Raw genomic sequence first — 18,712 nt, 5'->3', positions numbered from 1 at the left:
AGCATCAACACTCCTGCTGCCTACTGAAAGGAGCCTGCAGGGTGTCTTTTGTGGGTTTTGACTTGCAAAAGATTGGCAGGCTTGAGGAGGGTTTTCCCTTATGATATTTAAATTTAGTCCTGTCACTGATGGACCTCCTATTAAAATGTAGATGATTAAAACAGCTCTATCATTTTTCAGTGAAAATTGTCATCTTGATAGTTATTGCCTTTGCATGCAGTTTAAGTGAAGGGATATATGACAGCTCCTTGATAGCCATTTCAGCTCAGCCAAGTAAAGTGAGGTCCTTGTCTCAAATTCACTGCAGAACTTCTAATACTTTTAGATAATAAATCAGTTCGTTTACCTACATCTCCTTTTTTCCCCCAACTGTCTCCCTTTCTGGAAGATTTTGTCAATGTTGTCTTGGATTTGCTCAATGAATATAGTATTTCACCTGTCATTGCAGCAGAGATGGTTGGTGAACGAGATGGCTGTCTGGATAGCAGGCTCTTTCAGAAGCATCTGTGGCATCAATACTTCCTTTTTGATCTGGTTTTGAGAGCTCAGTTAAACTTAGCGCTGTTTTGTAGTAATGTACTTGTATAGGCAATAAAAGTAAACTACTTCCATAGATCTTTGTTTCTTATTGTATGTTATTACTCAGTAGAAAATACAGAATTCAAGAAAAGCTAACTTCAAACCAGCACTAAATATGAAGTCTGTGGATATAGGGATCTGAAGGAAAAAGGATTGCTGCTTACGTTATAGTGGGTTGTTAGTTTTTCTTAGATGTTCTGTTCAGGTCTATGCTTTAATGTGTCCTCCTGTCCTACAAATCAGACTCCTACCTGGGTTTGAACTAAGAAGAGCTAAGTCTTGTTTTGTGTCCTTGGAGAAAGTTGGAGGACATTACAGCCCCTAACATGAACTGGTGAGCACATATATCTCTTGCGTATTTACTCATGTGAAGCATGAGTCAGATTCGGAGAACTAATGTCATAAATTTCCTTTTGTGGTTATGTTGTTCGTATGCTCATGTAATTACCATTATATGCAATAAATACAGTTTTGAGTAAGACTTCTCAGGCCAGCTTTTTTCCTGAAGAGGGGTAATATCCTCTGGGGAAGGAGATCAGTTTGGTAAGGTGTGGCAAACCATAACTGTGTCCTACTCTGATTAGTGGGAGGTAAGCAGGAGAGAGCGGTTTAATATCATGAAGCCTGTCAGAATGGTGGTAAATATTTATTATCATCCAGATGTTGTGGTTGAATGTGGTTTTGTACTGAGATGCACTTATCAGAGTCTTGGGAAACAAAAAAAAAAGGCTCTGTACATAACAACGCATTACAGCTTCCTTCTGCTAATCTCTGACCTGAAACGTGTAGTTTATGCGTGTGGCTTTTTCATACAAATCTGAGAAATCTTGCATTATAATAGATGCTGTTGTGGTGCTTCAAAGAAGCTGGCTTTCAAGAAATAGCCCTTATATTGAATTTAAAGTTGCTTTTAGAAACAGCTTATCTTTCTTAACAACTGGCATAAAACTGAAGGAAAAAGAAGTATTAGCAAAACATTGAGATGTTAAAATGGAGTGCTTATACTCAGCAGCCACATATCTTCACATAAAGCATTTGACCTGGAAGAAATCTTCAGTCTTTTAGTACTGCTCAGATGAACCAAGCAAAGCAATTCATTAGCAAAACACTTACTTGGCAGAAATATGAAAACATGGGCATTGTTCACACCAATGTAAGAAGCTAAGCACTTCGAGGAAAGACACTACCCAAAACACTTGAGCAATACAGCATGTTTTAATAGGCTCATTAGGATGCAGACATTTGATTCTTTCAATTTTTTTTCTGAATACTTTTGAGGAAAAATCCCCAAGTTTTTAAATGCTTCCCTCTTATCCCAGGAACTAAACTTCTTAAGTGAAGTTATGAATGTTTCATTTATGGCTGTATCTGAAATTGACATCTGAGTTCAATTTTTTTCTGGGTTGTAATTCATTGCTTAGTCTTTTTAATCAGTGATACTGGTGAAATGATTTTTTTGCAGCTCAGCATGTTCAATCTTCAGCCACTACTGACTAATACACTGTTTATCACATACATTGACCTTGCTGTTCAAGACTGACATCCTTAGGAAATCAAGCTTACTAAATCATTATTGTTTGTGTTGTTTGTCCTCTTTGCCTTCATAACTTTTAAATTCTTTACCGAGTTTTGTCTGGACAGAATAGGGATGATGGTAAAAAAAAATAATTAGGCTAGTGCAAGTATTACAAAAATAGAGGCAAGAGGAAGGGCTACCGAGACTGTTCCATGATTTCAAATTTTTATTAGATATTAGCAAGTACACATGAGAGTCAGCCTTTGTAAATTCTCTGCTGCAAGGATATAAGATACAGTCATTAGAAAACCAAACCAGCCTACAGTCAGTGCTCATGGAGATAGCTGTTAAAATTTAACTTTTAAAAATTATTCCAGAATATAACATAACGTATGCTGCTGCATTAGGTTACTTAGCTATACAAACTGATGGCATAACATAGTTACACAAAAGTGATATGTGAGTGTTATGAAGACCTTATCAGTAAAGTGTTATGGAAATAAATTTATAATTTTTTTAAAATCATGCAGATTCAAAATTTTTCCTGTACAATACACAGTGTGAAAATGGTTTCAGAGCTCTAAATCTATATGGACCAAGGTTGTGTTTTTGGAAAAATACTAGCCTCCTATCAGAGGTGATCTGACCTACTGAAAGAGAGGACTGCCTTGGTTACTGAATTAAAATTTCTCTGCTGGTGAGTGGTTTTTGCTACCTTAAAATAAGTAATTTAAAATAAAGATACAGTTTAAAAAATATATTCTCTCATTTAAAAATAAACCCCTTTGTTTTCTAAATGGGAGCAAGTAATAAATTAAGGCAGATGTTGTCAAGTGGTTACAAATATTCAAAAGACGACCAAGCAAACCTCTGTCAGCTGCAGAGCCATTTCAGTTTCCAGTTTATTCATGGTCCTTGTTACAGTTTGTCCTGACAGCTGACAATAGCTTCTTTGGGATTCTGTCTGGTTTTTAATTTATGACCATTTGAAAAAGCGATAGCCACAATGGCATCGGAACAGATGGTGTTATGAGGGTCATGGACCCAAAGACTTACCAGAGGGCTATGAAACACTGTGACACAAATGCAGTCTGTGATGGTGCTTTGTCATGTTAATTGAATGCCTAGCCAGAAGTTTGTAGGTTACAGTTGCCAGAAATAACTGTTCTTGATCTAAAGTCTAAAACAGTATGAAATGTTGTCAGATCTATTAAAGTAATTGACACGTCAAACTTAATTTCCTTTAAAATTGTGATATGATAGTGTGAGTAGCTGGTGATCTCTGTTAAAAATAAAAGATGTAGCTTTACCCTGGGCATCCAAAGCCATCTTATTTGCTGCAGAATCAAGCCCTAAGCTTCCTAAAATTGGAGGAAGTTTTATCAGTAGGTGCAGTCTTTCTGCCATGTGCATTACATTTAATGTAACATATATATCTGAATACTTTTGCTAAAGATAAAATCCATGGATGTTTATACACAATAGCTGGTAGGAAATGTTTGTATCTCACCCTACACTCAGGGGCTGCCTTAAGTTCCAGAATTCCCATCAAACCCACACTGTTGCTGTGGTTCTTATCCTTGAAAGTGCAAGCTGCCACTCTCCATTTCAGCTCTTTGCTCAGTGAGCATTAGCTTCCCAGTTTGCCTATTCTGATAAAACCCTAGCTTTGTGTGGGAGTGCCTTTTTTGCCATTCTTATATTCTTACTGCCAGCTGTGCCCTAGTGAACTAGAAAAGTGACTCAAATGGACAAGATTCTGACACTTGGGAAGCAGGATTCAAATCTGTTTCAGCTTCCTATTAGCTGACAATAGTTAACCAAAGGAAAGATCTGAGGGGGAAATGGCATTTGTAATTAGACTTTTCCTCCAGATTCCAACCTTGTGCACTAACTTCGGAAAATGGATTTCAAGAGCCATAAACCAGCGATAGCATATGATTTAACATGCTGTGCCAATTAGTGCAGTGATGGATAACTAATTATTAAAAGTCCACAATCATATTAAACTTGTGGCTTGCCTCAGTCATTATGTGTCATGATGAATGTGATATTCATCATGGATGGCAAAGCTAAAATTAGCAGTGGAAATGAAAGTACAAAAATTGTTGCACGTGCTTGCTGGTGGAAGAGTATGGAAGAGTTGGCCAGAATTCTGGAATAATTAGTAGATGAAATAACAAATCATTAGTCCAGTAATATTTAGTGAAACCTAAGTTAACAAAAGGTTGTAGGATATTTAATATACTGCCTGTTCTTGGGAAGAGCGCTTGCAAGAGAAAGGTGTCAGTTTGATTAAAAGTGAGGCTTGGAGACCCTTCAAAAAAAGAAATACGAAGACTCACAAATATAAAATGCAAGAGCAAGACTGAGTATGGAAATGACTGGAGAGGACAAAGAGCTGGAGTACTAGTTGGTCTGAGATACATCTCAGTTATTCTAAAAGAGCTACGTCTTCATTGTTCATGAGTTGGCCAAGCCCAACACAAGACATCACATCCCAGTTATCGATGTCATCATCTTGTCAACAGTGTAGTCTCACCATTAATTTCGTAAGCCTATAGATTTCTCCTTCCTTTACGGAAGATGGTGGTGTTCATCCTCCACTAGTTTCCTCATGTCCCCAAAATATGGAGACTGCCATGCCCAGTAAAACCAGTTAAGGCTGGCCAACAGGGTAGAACTCAGCATGAACTAAAAGAGTAGGTTTCGCTTGGGCTTTCCTCCCGGGCTGGCCCTGTGATTCTCTTGTAATCCCAAGTAACATGGCTGGATAACAAAATTGGCCTCTAGCTTTGCATCAGTGTGGTTCTTATACACAGTGAGCACTGAGGTGACTGAACTGTAGCACTGGAAAGTCTCTGGAGTGTTTCCTGGGAGGAGTAGGAAACTTTGATAATAATATAAGCTCCATGTAAACATGAGATGAATAAGCATAGTCAAAATAAGGCTAGGTGACATTGGCACTGGAACAAATGAAAAAAAAAAAAAAAACAGCTAGGGAAAACTTTGTGAAGATGATTTGGAGAAGATTCCTACCACTTACAGTCTAAACATCATGTGGAACAAGAAATGCTGTGCTGAGGATGTCGGTAGCAACCCAGGAGCGAAATGAATGACCTAAGAGGGTTCCTCTGATTTGATGTTAATTAAACTGAAAACACCTTATTTTTGGCAAGTTTAAGTGAAAAACTAACAATGATCCACAGAAAGATAGTTGTGAGAAAACCTGATAGGCTTATACGGAGTTGAATTGTGAAAGATAGATGATACTTCAGTCATATTTATGTTTGCTTCCTGATCAGTATTAGCAAAAGCTGATTTGGTGAGGTACATTAATGTTATTTTTAGCTTTTTTTGTTGTTGTTATTTTTACTGGGTTTTTTCTCCAAAATACTGCTGTTTGGGTTTCTCTCTTCAACTGTCCAAAACTTTTTTCCTTAGTTTTCAGTATATTCAACTTCTTCGGGTTTTGTGAAAGGTAAGTCAGGGTATAAAGAAGTGTTTTGTTTAATTTTCTGAAAGTGTTAAAAGCCCTTTCTTAGCCAATAGTCAGGGTTGGGCTCTTCTGATCTCTGCCTGATGGTGCATAGGTGGGAGGGTGTATGCCTCCCCTTCACACTGAAAATAGCCTTCCCTGAAAGATGGATCTGCTGGCAGTTGACCTGTCAGGGTGACAGGTTAGCAGTGTGTGTACCTACAACTTCTGCCTTTCATTTAAGTATCTGGGAGAGAGAAAGGGGGTACATTCCCTCTTATGCCAGGAAGTTTTTGAAAAATGCCATGAAGCTGTCTCTTCCCATTGTAGTGCATTGGGCCTGAGGAGCAGATGGCAGTTCACATCAGCTTTGGGGCGAGAGGGAAAAAGTCTGTTTCCTGGGGATGCTATAAAAAATTATTTATTAATGTTTTATTAAAAATAACCTCTTTTTCTTGGAGATTATTGCAGTGTCATGTATAGCATGTACTGCTGTTGGTGTCATAACACTTTTGCAACAGTGACATTAGCTATAGTTATAACTTATGTATGTACATTCTTCTATATGCAAAAGTTTCTGGCTAAGGGCAAAAGGAAGAAAAATGTGAATAACGTGCTTTAATCTTTCCATTTCTGTTTTATTTTAGTAATGAAAGGACTGGTCATCTTTTATCTTACGCTGCAGTTCTGACTGAATATTTAATAAAGCATTTGTTGGAATATTTGTGAGAAATGCACATGCATAAATTCAAAAAAGGAACTTCAGAAGAGTATCATTCACTTCTGATGCCTTTTCCATATTCTCAGAAGTTCAGACGAGTGCGTGCTAGTTTCTGTAGTTTTGAGTGTGTAGAATTGTGGACTACAAGGGCTAGCCTTCAGTGTAGTGACAACCTAGCTAAAGATCTCCAAAGTACTCAGTTTGAACTCTGATAGTTCTATTAACTATAAATTTTAACGACAGAACCTAGTACTGCATCTGCAACTCTGATTTTTCTTCAATACAGAAGCTAATCCCCTGACTTCAGATAGATTTCATTAGAACATTTGATCAATTTTTCTAATTACTATTTCCAGAAGCCACATACCACCAAGTATGTTCACTGTGATTTTATAGAAAAACTGTCATTAATGAAAAACAGCTTCTTAAAAAGCCATTGATTGCTATTTCTTATTATTTAGTCTTTAATTCTATCGGTGGTTGACTGGTGGACAGAAGAACATTAATTTCTTGACATTAGTGATAATTTTGCATGGAGCACAAGCTTTCAACACCAGGAACCTTCAGATGTACTAAACTGAAATCCAGTCTTTAGTCAGTGGAGTAAGGACACTGAATTCTCAGTATTCTCACTTCGTGTGAAAAATCCAGCTTTTGCTCAAATGGTTGAATATTGACTCAGTGGGCTGACTTTGAGGCTCCTCGTTTCAAGAATGTTGCTCTGAGGCTTTCTGTTTGTCTAGCCTGTTCTGCACTGGTACCATTTTTTGGAGGATTTGGGGTTTTCCTCTTTTGACTATTGAAAGCACTTCTGTGTTAGTCCTAGGTCCTGAGTAACAGAAATGCAATTTTCTCCACTTCTGACCCTTTGACTCAAAACTTGGAAAATAATGGCATCAGTATCAAATAGTACCTATGAGTGTCTGTAGGTAGCATGATGATGCAGTAGTAAACCTAGCCTTGCTTTTGAAACCAGGCAATGTCGAAGCATAGCCACAGATTAGACTGATAAAATGGTAGGATTTCAGTAGTGAATATACTGTAATTAGGTCAGGCACTTATATCTATAAAATGTCTACACAGGGGACAAGGGATGGGTGTATGAATAACAATATACAAGAATATACTGAATTAAGGAAATTAATATAGGCCCGTTTCATACACAGTGCTGTCTGTAGCTGTCATCTCCAGCATCTGTTTTCATGGTGAGTGTACGTACCTGAAGGATGCTGTAGATCTGGGAAATCCTCTTCTCTTGTTTCTGGGAAAGGTGATGTGTGCTGGGAGGGAGGGGAGGGAAGCTACAGCGCTGCTGAGCTTCTGGATGGAGGAAGGTGATTGAGAAGCAAATCGCCTACACCTCAGTGTCATGGTATCACAGCTGGGAGGAAACATAAAACGTTTGCACTGGATGACAAGTACTCCAAATTCAGGACTGGCCGTTGTCTGAGGACCAAGGTTGTATTTAATTATTTGCTCATACCAGTGTGGATGCAGTACTGCCAGAGCTGTAGCCATCTGACTTCTGAAGAGAGAATCATTGCATTTTTACTGTGTTTGTAAATACAGCGTATGAAATATGAACCTCAGTATAATTTTCAGATGAAGATAAAAAGCTAGATAATCTCTGAAGTCACTAGCTGTTTCACTCTGTCAGTAAGATGTTTTATTTGTATTTTGTATGTGCTTGCTATAGTCAAATTAGTTCTCACAATACAGCATGGTAGTCATGCTGTTTTTATAAGCTGATACGATGTTCACATAAAGTATAAATCAGAATTACAGCAGACTATTGCAAGATCATAGTGTCCTAACAGCAAAAGTTGTTCCCCAAGAGCTTCCATCCTGGTGGAAGGCTACGAACAGCAATTTTAAAAAACAAGCTTCAGTTTTGAAGCTTTCTGCGTTATCTGCTGTGAACAGTAACGAACTAAAAGGCAAGCATATCCCTGTTGGAAGGGGTCAGTCATTTTCAAGAGGGTTATAAATACACAGATGCACTAACAACCACGCATGTTCGTTATTTCACGCTGGCAATGTGAAGTTCAGTGAGTAACAAAGCCAAAGTTGTTGTTTTAAAAATCTGTTGCCAAGCAGTAGGTTTTCTCCTAGCAACAAGTGTTTTGCAGCAGGGGAAGCGATTGGATACCTTAGGGGGTATGTTATGTTAGCATTGGGGGAAGGGTAAAGAAATAACAAACTGGGGCTGGGAGCTTGCTTCAGTGGTGACACAGAGCACGCAGCTCAGTTTCTGGCTGTGCTGGGGACTGAGGAAGGCAAGTGAGGGGGACAAGGCAGGAAGGGACATGTAGAACAGGCAATGTTTTGGGGTAAGCAATGAACAAAAATGTTGGCTGCAGGTGCAGGTTCATATTTGTTCAATTGCTTTGGTTTGTTTTAGTGAGTGATCAGCTGTAGCTGGTTGTCCTCATATAAAAAAATATTGATACTGAGCTGCTAGGAAGTTTTATTTTGAGCATATTTGAAGAAACACACTTTTTATTATTCAAAAGAATTGCATTATTAGAGATAATGAGAGTAGCAGTTCTATATTCTGAATTTTGGAAACAAATTATTTATACATTTCTTTATTTTATGGAAAATTATCTTTACTTGTAAGTGTTGATGGTCAATCCAGTTGTCTTTAAACCTTGTAATATGGACACGCTTCAAAATCCCTACATTAAAATGCATCTGTGTCTGCCACTGCAGCCATAGAACTATGCTTGTTTATTTTTCCAATGGAATGGCCTATTTTGAGCTGATGAACCATGTCACATTTTTTATGTGCTTGCAGAAAATAGTTACTTACAATGACTAAACATGCAGCTCTTCTTGCATGTGCCTTCAAAAGAAGGAGTTAATATATGATTTCTTGTGCAGAGTCATACTGCCATTAGATGGACATGTTTCAGCACAAATTCATCCGCTAAAACGAAAATGGGAAAGCACAGTGTATAAATAATGTGCTATTTCACTCCACGTAAGTGTAAAATATTGATTATAGAATACATTTAAATGTATATTTTTACCACAGAGGATGGGAAATAGCTGCACAATTTTACTTATTTTTCCATATATCATGACAAATTTGCATCATTTTGCCTCTCTTCTGTTTCATTATTATAGCATAACACCGTCAAGTTTCTGGTAAACCTTCAAGTTTGATACATTTGTTTGAAAATAGCAGCCACCTTAACACATGCAAAATAAGCTGAAAAAGCAGCATGTAACAAGGGGCAGCTTTGTGATGCTAAGATTACAGTGCATATGGATTTGCAATGCATACATTGCATATTAAGTTTTGTAACTGTTTATGGTCATAATCCTTTACTTCCAATTTTTTAGGTAAAGTGGGATGTTTCTATCATGTCTTTCTGCATACCACGATTGAAAGTTGATTCTCTCTTAGGCAGGCTGGGACTTGTTTCAAAAAAAAAAGCGAACTGGGAAAACTACTGGGGAGTTGAATGTAGTGAGTTCTCCTTCAGCCTTGTAACTTGTTGTAACTTTTTAAATATTGTCATTTTTCCATGTCTGTGTTGCTCTATATCTGATTATACATTTGCAGCTGCTAGCTTACTGGGCTTCAGCAGGTCATCAGTGAACCAGGCAAGTAGTATTTCCACTGTACTTCTGTCTCCCTGCTCTTATCATTAAAGGCAAAATCAGTCAATATTTGATTTTCATGTGCTTAAATGTTTTCTTATAGCTGTTCTTTTTGCAATGGAAGCTTTTACGTCTGAAGGGTATTTTTTTTTTTTTTTTTAGCTAATTGTGGTAGTCTGCATCATATATATTTAGAAGCTCTTTAGCAAACAAGTCATTAAATAGACCTGCTAGGAAAAAATTAATATCCTATCTGGTAGATGTCAAATCTCCATAGTTGAGTCTTTTGCAGGTCAGCAGGCCATGATTCTTAAACATGGTGAGCATCTCTGGCTCTTTTTTGCATGTTAAGTCAGCCACATTTCTTCTTCTCATACTTGCTATTTCTCCCACTTAAGAGTTTCCTCCTCTGCAGAGTTATGAGGTAGTTCAGTGCTGAGAGAGCAGCCTTCTCTGTGAAGAAGGCGAAAGTTCAAACGGTCTTATGGTCAAAGTTTCCCATTGTATTTTTTCCATTTTGAAATAAATTGCATTGCTTTTGAGAACATCTCCTATAGTCTATATTTTTCTTAGAGAAAATGAAATTGTTCCTCTTGATATCGAATAAAGGTAAAAATCTCAAGTGGTGCTTCTGTTGAGATTGAGAACTGTTTATTTTCCAGGAGGGTGGAGAAGTAGTCAGGCGGTTAAACCTTAAGAAAACCTCTAGCTCTCTTGAGTAGAAATTTTTAGTCACATGGAAGAAACCACAGTGATCTTTGTAGTGTTACCTTTTCACCTTTTTTTTTTGCGGTTATTGCAGATCTTGCTTAGCACTTTATGCTGAAGCTCTGGTTAGGTGAGACATACGAAGGGTGATAATTATGGCTTTAATTTTTAAAAAGTTAGTTCCGTGGAAGAAAATTGCATGTTAGTTTCTCATTTGCCTAAAAGCAAATTTATAAAGTAACCTTACCAGACTCCTCTAAGTGGCTAGTTTTCAAAATCAGATGAGTTACTTAAGCAGTTTTCCATTTCTATCCCATGTTCATTTTTTTAGATGTTTGCTTTCCATTGTCTGTTTGGTTAATCATTATGACAGGTTAATCTGCAAAGAGAGAAATCCTGTTTGCAGAGAAAAAGATACCTTTGCAGTGAAGAGTACACTACATGCTTATTTAAGCAATTACGGCTTTATACAATTGCTTTATTGTATCATGTTGTTCAGATTCTGAGGGATGATATTTTATTAATAAATAATGATGCATTTGCTAACTCAAGGTTTTACTTGGAGACTGCATAAAAGCTGCATTTGGAAATTAGAATTCATTTGAACTGTTTTCCTTTTTAAAAATGCTTACATTTAGCTAATGAAAAATAACCTTAATATGTTGAATTGCAAGGGGAAAAATAACTATGCCAAAATATAATTTTGACATGTCCAATAAATATCAAAATATAATTCTGGCTTATTGAAGAAGGTGTTAATTGTAATTATTGGTTTTACTGTGCCATCACCATAGACCAAATTTTAAAGGTGTGTTGCTTATCTAGCTTATGGATAGATAATGTAAAGACATACTGAAAGTTATCTAGATGGAGTAAGGATTCAGGTCCTGTTGAAGTGAATGCTGATTAAACATCTTGTCTTACATGCATTACAGGCAACTTTCTGTGCCCAAAAGACTGTGAATATGGTATGGGGTTTGTTGTTTCTTTGTCTTTTTTTGTTTGTTTTTGTTTTGTTTTTTTTCAGAAGGCTTCATGGATTTGAAGAATTCAGAATCCATTGATTTTGTCATACTAGTTTTGTTCTTTTAGAAGTAAGCTGGATACCTACCATAATTTTTCTTTTTAATCTTTGTATTCTTTAGACATTTTTCTGCACCTGCTTCAGTGTAACCCAAGGAACCAAGAGAATGTTGTTCTTACAACAGAAGCCTCAAGTAGTAATATTACAGAGGCATCAAAATGTTATCACTCTTTCCTCTCAGTGCAGCTGGGGGAGAACCTAATATTGGAGCAGGAGCAATGGAAGCTCCCTGGGCCCTCTAGGCAAATCCTCTCAACATAGCCATCAGAGCATGCAAGCTCTTCCTGTAGGACTCGGTCTTAATGCTGTTTTGCACCCCGCAGTAGAAGGCTGTTCCAAAATCTCTCTGCTCCAATTGCCAGGAATGTTTTCACCTTTTTTTGGTAAACTTACAGCCAATTTATACAAAGTATTTTTGTGCCAACATTATTCTCTAAAACAGTTTTTTCTCTATTCTGTTCTCTGCTGTTTTTATAGCAACTAACTTCATCTCCTTTCAGCTTTTGATTTGCTAGATTGAACAAACCAAGTCTGTTAGTCTCCTCTTGTGAATTAAGATTTTTGTTGGTCATCTCAATAGTAATTTTCTGTGCCTATTCCAGTTTGAACTTTCTTGAATAGAGGAATCTACCCAAGGTGCCAGAGGAGTCCCCACTGTAGCTGTGTACAGCACAGCTGCTAAAGTCTCGTCCTTCTCTCTACTGAAAACGTCTCCTGATGTCACTTGAGTCTTCCTTTCACACTGGCACCTTTTCACACTGTCATCCTGTGGTCGCCTGATATATCCATGTCCTCCTCCCAAGCTGCTTGGTTGACAGGCTTCCACCATGTCGCAGAACTTCTGTGTTACTATTGTCAGTAAAATAAAGTGGGAAATAACACTTTTGCCGTATTTCTGTTATCCTAGTTCTCATCATCAGCCTGTTGCTTTCTATATCATATCCTCATAACTTTTTCTTACCTAATTGTGTCATTGCTCTCATAATTCCTGTGATATGTCATTAATTAAAACACTAAACATGATTAGTCCCAAGACAATTTCCAAAATATGGAAGATATAATCCCCATTCCTTAACACATGCAAGATAAGCATAAATGAAGGTTATTCAGCCAAATGTTTTGGATGCTACATGAAGATATTTCTGTCTATTCAGACTTAATAGCTGTTTTTCTGGGATGTATTTGTGCAGGTAGCTAGGAGATACTGAGTAATAAATAACATTTACTTCTGTTTTGACAGCATTGCCAAAGACCTTCAGTCAGGGGTTGGGTCCTGTTTGGTTGATCATTATAAAAACAATCCCCGGACAGATGCTTTGGCAAAATAAGAATAGCAGTTTTGTATGTGGGACAATGTAAAATGAACTCTAAGGGTGATGATCAAGGGAGGAAACACATGTAAAATCATTGATCACCTAGAGGGAGACTTTGTGACTCCAGACTGGATGAGGAAAAAATCGACAAGATCTTGAAAATAACCTGCGGCAGAGAAGAAAGTTGGAAGTGCTTTTTCCCCTTTTTCATTAGTTCCTAGAGGTTTTGTTCTGTTGCGATGTGAAGCTTGTGTAAAACCTTGTTTGTAGTGACTACAGTACCTCCCTGTCGCTGGCAGTACACAGTAATACTCTTTTTTAGGAAGCCATTCCCTCTAGGCTCTTGAAATTGAGACGACCATGTTACTCCCAGCTCTGAGCTACAATGATGGCCTGTGCACTCTAAAGGGCTGTTGACCTTTCCTTGAGCAGAGAGCATCTGAACTCCACAAAGCTATGAGTACTCTTGATTATTCAGAGAGACTGGTATAAATATCAGCAAATTGGAGACGTGAAGCACTGTTTTCACTTCTTGTGATGATGGCACAATGAAGTCTGTTTCTTCAGAACATTTGTTTCTTCCTTCACTTTCTGCCTGTGCCATTTCTGGTTAGAATTTTCTCTTGGAGTTTTTTGAGTTACAAAATCAACCTCTACAATGTAGAGCCCGCTAAAAGAAAAATAAGATTTGCTTAGAGAGTTCACAGTATAAAGGCATCCTGACCAGACAGAAGCCTGAAGCCTTAACACACTTAGGGGAGTTCAGTGGTTTGCCAAAAAACAGAAACAAAGCCAAAAACAAAACAAACAAAAAAAAACCCAACAAAAACAACCACAAAAGATCCCCAAAATTCTCAGCAAACCAAACATGAGGAAAAGTAATAAAATTTGTACCGAGCTGTGAAATGAAGAAGCCTACACACATTAGGGGCTTTTATAATTGTGTTAGAAGCAAATGTCATAAATGTATCAGTCTTTCATGGGAGAAAGCTAGTGACAGAGATGTAATAGCAGGAAAGGTCCTGCTTTCTCTGAGCAGGATGCCATCAGTTATATTAAACACCTCTGTCAAGTACTGCAGCATTTTAAAATGTACGAAGAACAAATAGATTCCTTTAGATTTGTGTAATTCCTTACGAACTTACTGTTTTCATCGTCTCCTGTAGAATAGGTGTTTTCCTACTAATATTTCTTATTATTTACTCAAATTATTATATAGGAGATTTTCTAACTGACCCAGGTGCCAAAATCACTATCTTTAAAAAAAAAAAAAAAAAGAGTTCATGTGCTTGTTTATAAACAGGATATAGGGAGAAGGCATTCTGTTTAGGTTTTAAACCAACATGCCAAGTCTGAAGGTGTGAGCCATATGTCACTTAGGTACCCCTCTGTTTTTCTACAGAGATGATGTGTTGTTCAAGCCCATCTCCAGCCATAAAGCAAGAGACCTAACATTATTCTGCAGAAAAATGTTGTCTGTACGTCTGCTGCTAAATAGGAAAAGGCCAGAACTGGTAGCTTTGAGGTTTTGTTTCCTGTTAGGAAGTGAAGGAAAATACGCAGTGAAAGACTAGGATAATCTGTACTGATTTCTGGGAAGTCTTGGAGGAGTTTTGTTTTGGGATTTTTTTGGTTTTAGTGCTTTGGGTTTGGTTTTTTTTCCTGAAGGGTTTAGTACAGAGAGCAAGCATATAATGACAGCTGGTAAACTGGAGGTCAGTTTTCTTGGATGGGTGATGGTGCGAGGTCACTGAAGGATGTTGCTGTGTGGTAGGCATGCCTGCTCCTTGTCTCTGCAGTCTGTAGTGTAATGCTTAATAGGGCAAAGTCAGGTGAGGACAGCAAACTATTTGAAATGTTCTGTGCTTCGGAAGTCATCTGGGAAGGAGATTTACAAACTGGACATTCACAACATATGACATCTGACCATCATTCTGAGAAAGTTAATGAATCAGAGGGTATTATGTCTTCTTTCTGTGCAGTGCTCTTTATATTGTTCTTCAGAGCATGGTCTCCTCTGTTGCTCTGTAGGATGGAGCTAGCAGTCTGCCCATGCTGAAAGTCAGCCTGGTGGGTAAAACTCCAGAAATGTATGGGGGATAATTCAGGGTCTGCATAGAATTTCAATACTTTCTAATCATTGGCTCCTAAGTTGATAAGGATTTCAGGGACAGATGTACAGAGAAGAATAAAAGAAATCGTGGTCCAAGGAGTGGGGGCTGGGAGGGGAGAAGTCACAAGGAAGCTGCAAGCGTGTACTCAGCACACCTCTCTGGAAAACAAGGATTTGTGGTCCATATGCATTTTACGATACAGTTTGACAAGGTAAAAATGTAGAACATCTTTAGGATTATTATAATCCCAGAATAAAGCACTCTTACTGGGTCATTCCATGACTTTTCTAGCACAGTAACATAGCTGAATGTAATGGATGGAGATTTCCACTGGCTCATTCATCCCATATCCTAGCGGGTTTGGACATCCTCTTGGGTCATGTGATGTTGAGTTGGATCTCATCCCGCAGAGGAGGACAAAGAATCTGTGTCTAGGAAGCTCCTGAGGAAGTTATCTGCCTGGTGGACCTTTATACACTACTGGTGCAATATTAGTCCCAGCATGCTTCCCGTTCCACAGGTATTCCATGGCTGTTATCCACTGGGCTGAACTCAGTTCTGTCACTGCCATCCCTGAGAGCCGATGGTACAGTGTGTAGGATCTCAGATGTCATAACGCATGAGCTGTGTGCTGAGATGCACAGGCAGGATACGAATACTTTGGAGCACATACCTTGAGCCTGCATGCCTTACTAGGACTTTAGACAAAGGAGCTTGCCGCAAAAGCTCAGGTACTTACTGATTTTTGGTGGTTGGGAGGAGTTTTTGTTGTTCAACTCAGTTTTTGCATTTCAGGGTCTTTGTGTCATGTCGAAACCCACTTGACTCCTTGTTAGTATGGAGTAGCCTGTTCAGTCCTGCTTCAGGTTGTTTCTTTCCTTTTTTTTTAAAAAAAGAGAAGTATTATATAGCCTATAACACTTCGAACCCAAGAGCTACCTACGCTTATTTTGCCATCGTGACATATCATTTGAGCTTCAGGCAAGTCCTACTAGCCCATCTCAACCATTTTTCCTTTGTTTTCTTGCAGGCTTTGATACTTCACCAGCTCGGGCGCTACAGCTTGGCAGAGAAGATTCTCAGAGATGCTGTCCAGGTGAACTCCACGGCCCATGAGGTCTGGAACAGCCTGGGAGAGGTGCTGCAGGCTCAAGGCAATGATGATGCTGCAACCGAATGCTTCCTGACGGCACTGGAGCTTGAAGCTAGCAGTCCCGTGGTCCCTTTTACCATCATTCCCAGAGTCCTTTGAGAGGGCATCTTGATCAACCAATATTGGTCTGACTTCTGGGTGAGGAAACCCAGTGTATCAAGGCTGCCTGCTAACTGGTTAGTTTGAAAAACTTTAGAGCTACAGGTAACAAACTCCAGTCTTTTGTGGGAAAGTGGCCAAAACAGTGCTATGATGCAATATATGAGTTAGACTGAGAGGACAAAATGGCTAGCCAGAACCAAATCACTCATATCGCCTGCATTTTTGCCCTGGTAGTTTTAAAACATCATTATATTGTTCATGGATGATGTGCCATATTTTGTTAGTGATACTTGAGTGTTACATAAAATTATAATGGAATCAACTACCAAATGTAGAATAAGTTAAAATTCAGTGGCAGAGCAGACTATTTTTAACAAGGCTGTTAATAAAACTGTTCTCTTCCTGCCTCTCAACCTCTTTTGGCCGAAAGTCAAAATGTGAATTTTCTGTTTCCATCTCTATTTCAGTCCAGGCCAGAAAATCAGTTGAGTTCTTGTTTTTAGTTGTTAATAACTGTGATGTGTGGCTAACTGTTATCTCTATTTAGAGCAAAGGCTGAGTACAAGAATATTTATATTTTACCAACGTATGCCTGTTACAAAAAAAATATATTAGTTATTTAAGTTTAACTTTTTTATGTGAATTCAGAGTTTATTTATCAATGGAAATATGTAAAAAGAAGCCTCAAATGGAATATTTACCGACATTCCTTATACATGACCCATACTTGGCTAAATGGGAAGATTATGTTAATAATAAAATGATTTTTAAATGGAACCATTCCTGTGTCCTGGTTAAGAACCCAGGGGGAAACAGATGGCTTGTAAACACATTTTTATGATGTGGGGCCTATGGCTGGCTGGCCTTGAACATGAACGACACCAAAATTAAATACCCTGAGGCCAGTCTAGAGAAAAGAAGCTGCTGTACTCTTTGCCAGTGGAATTGTTATCTTATATTTCAGGTTTCCTTAAATCATCGCTTCTCCTTTTTCATTCCTTCCGCAAAGCTCCCAGCGAAGCCAGATTACTGTGCCTCTACATAAAACATAGACATTTATGTGTAACTTGGTGGTGCTTGGGAAAAGCATGTTAAATATTTACACGCTGTTCTTCGCTGCTTCTTGACCTGTCTTCATAGTTCTTTCTGAACACCTCCGGCACTTTGTGTCGCTTGAAGGAAAAGTTGGCTGATAACGTATTGCTGCCGTGTCAGTAGTAATACGGCCAAATGTTTAGGAGACAAGTACTTGCCAGAGTTTCTCTAGGATGGGCGGAGAAGTCATTCGTTGCAATGAATATTCAAGGTGTGTGAGGTGGGGTAGTCTAGTGTCTGCTCATTTACAACGCTGGGCTCTTATGGAGCCTGGGAAGAATTCCAAGTTCTCCATTAGACCGGGTGCTCCTTGGCATTTGCCTGATTGGCCACAAGAAGCAGTTTTAAAGTGCTTAGCACAAGATAACAGATGATTCAGAAAAATAACAGCAAATGTTTTTCTTTGTTGCTTACCAGGGAGCTTACTCACCTCAAATGCATGGAGGATCCTCACTGCAACACAGGCTCTGCACAGTCCAGTAGGAATCTCCAAATGGCAAAAGACTTGAACTTGGGGGAGCTCTTCATTTTTGCCTTTTTTTTTTTCTCCCTGGCATTATGTGTGGCTTTTGGACTGAGGCTGCTTTCAAACTGTATCTGCTTAGCGCTTAGACCATATGTTCTATGTAAAATGGAGACCAAAAGGCTCCAATAGGTAGTGTTTTCAAATGTTTTTATCTATTTATCTATTTGAAATCTTGCTTACTGCGAAAACATCAAAGTTTTCCTTCCCCTTTTAAAGTGCCAGTTTTGGATGTTTTCTTCCTACTGCCCTTGGCTTCCCCCCCCCTCCCCTTTTCTAGTTGCCAGCTGTTCTCCCTTTTCTAGTCCCAGCTCATCATACATGCTCTGGCCCTGCTGTCTTTTAACCCACACTATATGGTACCTGGTATACCAAAAGATAATGCGAAACCTTTATTTGTTTAATTCAATTCTTTGTAAGCCTTTCTGCTGTCACAGTTCTGTTACTTAAATTTGTAATACCTTTCACAGACATGCTCCTTCACAATATTTATTCACCTTTTATCGTAATATCAAAGCTTTTCTAATAAGGCAGTTTGCACCTAGATCTGAAACTAGTGGTCTTTCTCAAGAGAGCTTCACATGAAAGTGGAGAATAGGGAATTCTGTAATAGCAGAATTTATCTTTGCTTCTTCTCATTTAATTTAATTTCCTGGCCTCTTTTGATAAACTCCCAAAGTGGAAAGGTTAGCAGTCTAATTGTGTCATACCTTTTAT

General features: G+C 38.4%; 1 protein-coding gene across 5 annotated transcripts in view; it reads left to right on the top strand.

The window, feature by feature from the left end:
• TTC7B (tetratricopeptide repeat domain 7B) overlaps positions 1 to 17,154 on the top strand; it is a 148,140-nt gene extending 130,986 nt beyond the window's left edge. For all 5 annotated transcript variants that reach the window (XM_064460561.1, XM_064460564.1, XM_064460558.1 and 2 more), the window contains one exon: positions 16,153 to 17,154. In XM_064460561.1, the coding sequence (XP_064316631.1) occupies positions 16,153 to 16,238 (86 nt within the window). In that variant the 3' untranslated portion in view covers positions 16,239 to 17,154. The remainder of the gene's footprint in view (positions 1 to 16,152) is intronic.
• The last annotated feature ends 1,558 nt before the right edge of the window (positions 17,155 to 18,712 follow it).

The sequence above is a fragment of the Phalacrocorax carbo genome, chromosome 9 (assembly GCF_963921805.1).
Source record: "Phalacrocorax carbo chromosome 9, bPhaCar2.1, whole genome shotgun sequence".
In the NCBI taxonomy this organism is placed as follows: Eukaryota; Metazoa; Chordata; class Aves; order Suliformes; family Phalacrocoracidae; genus Phalacrocorax; species Phalacrocorax carbo.
This window is presented reverse-complemented; position numbering and strand designations above follow the sequence as displayed.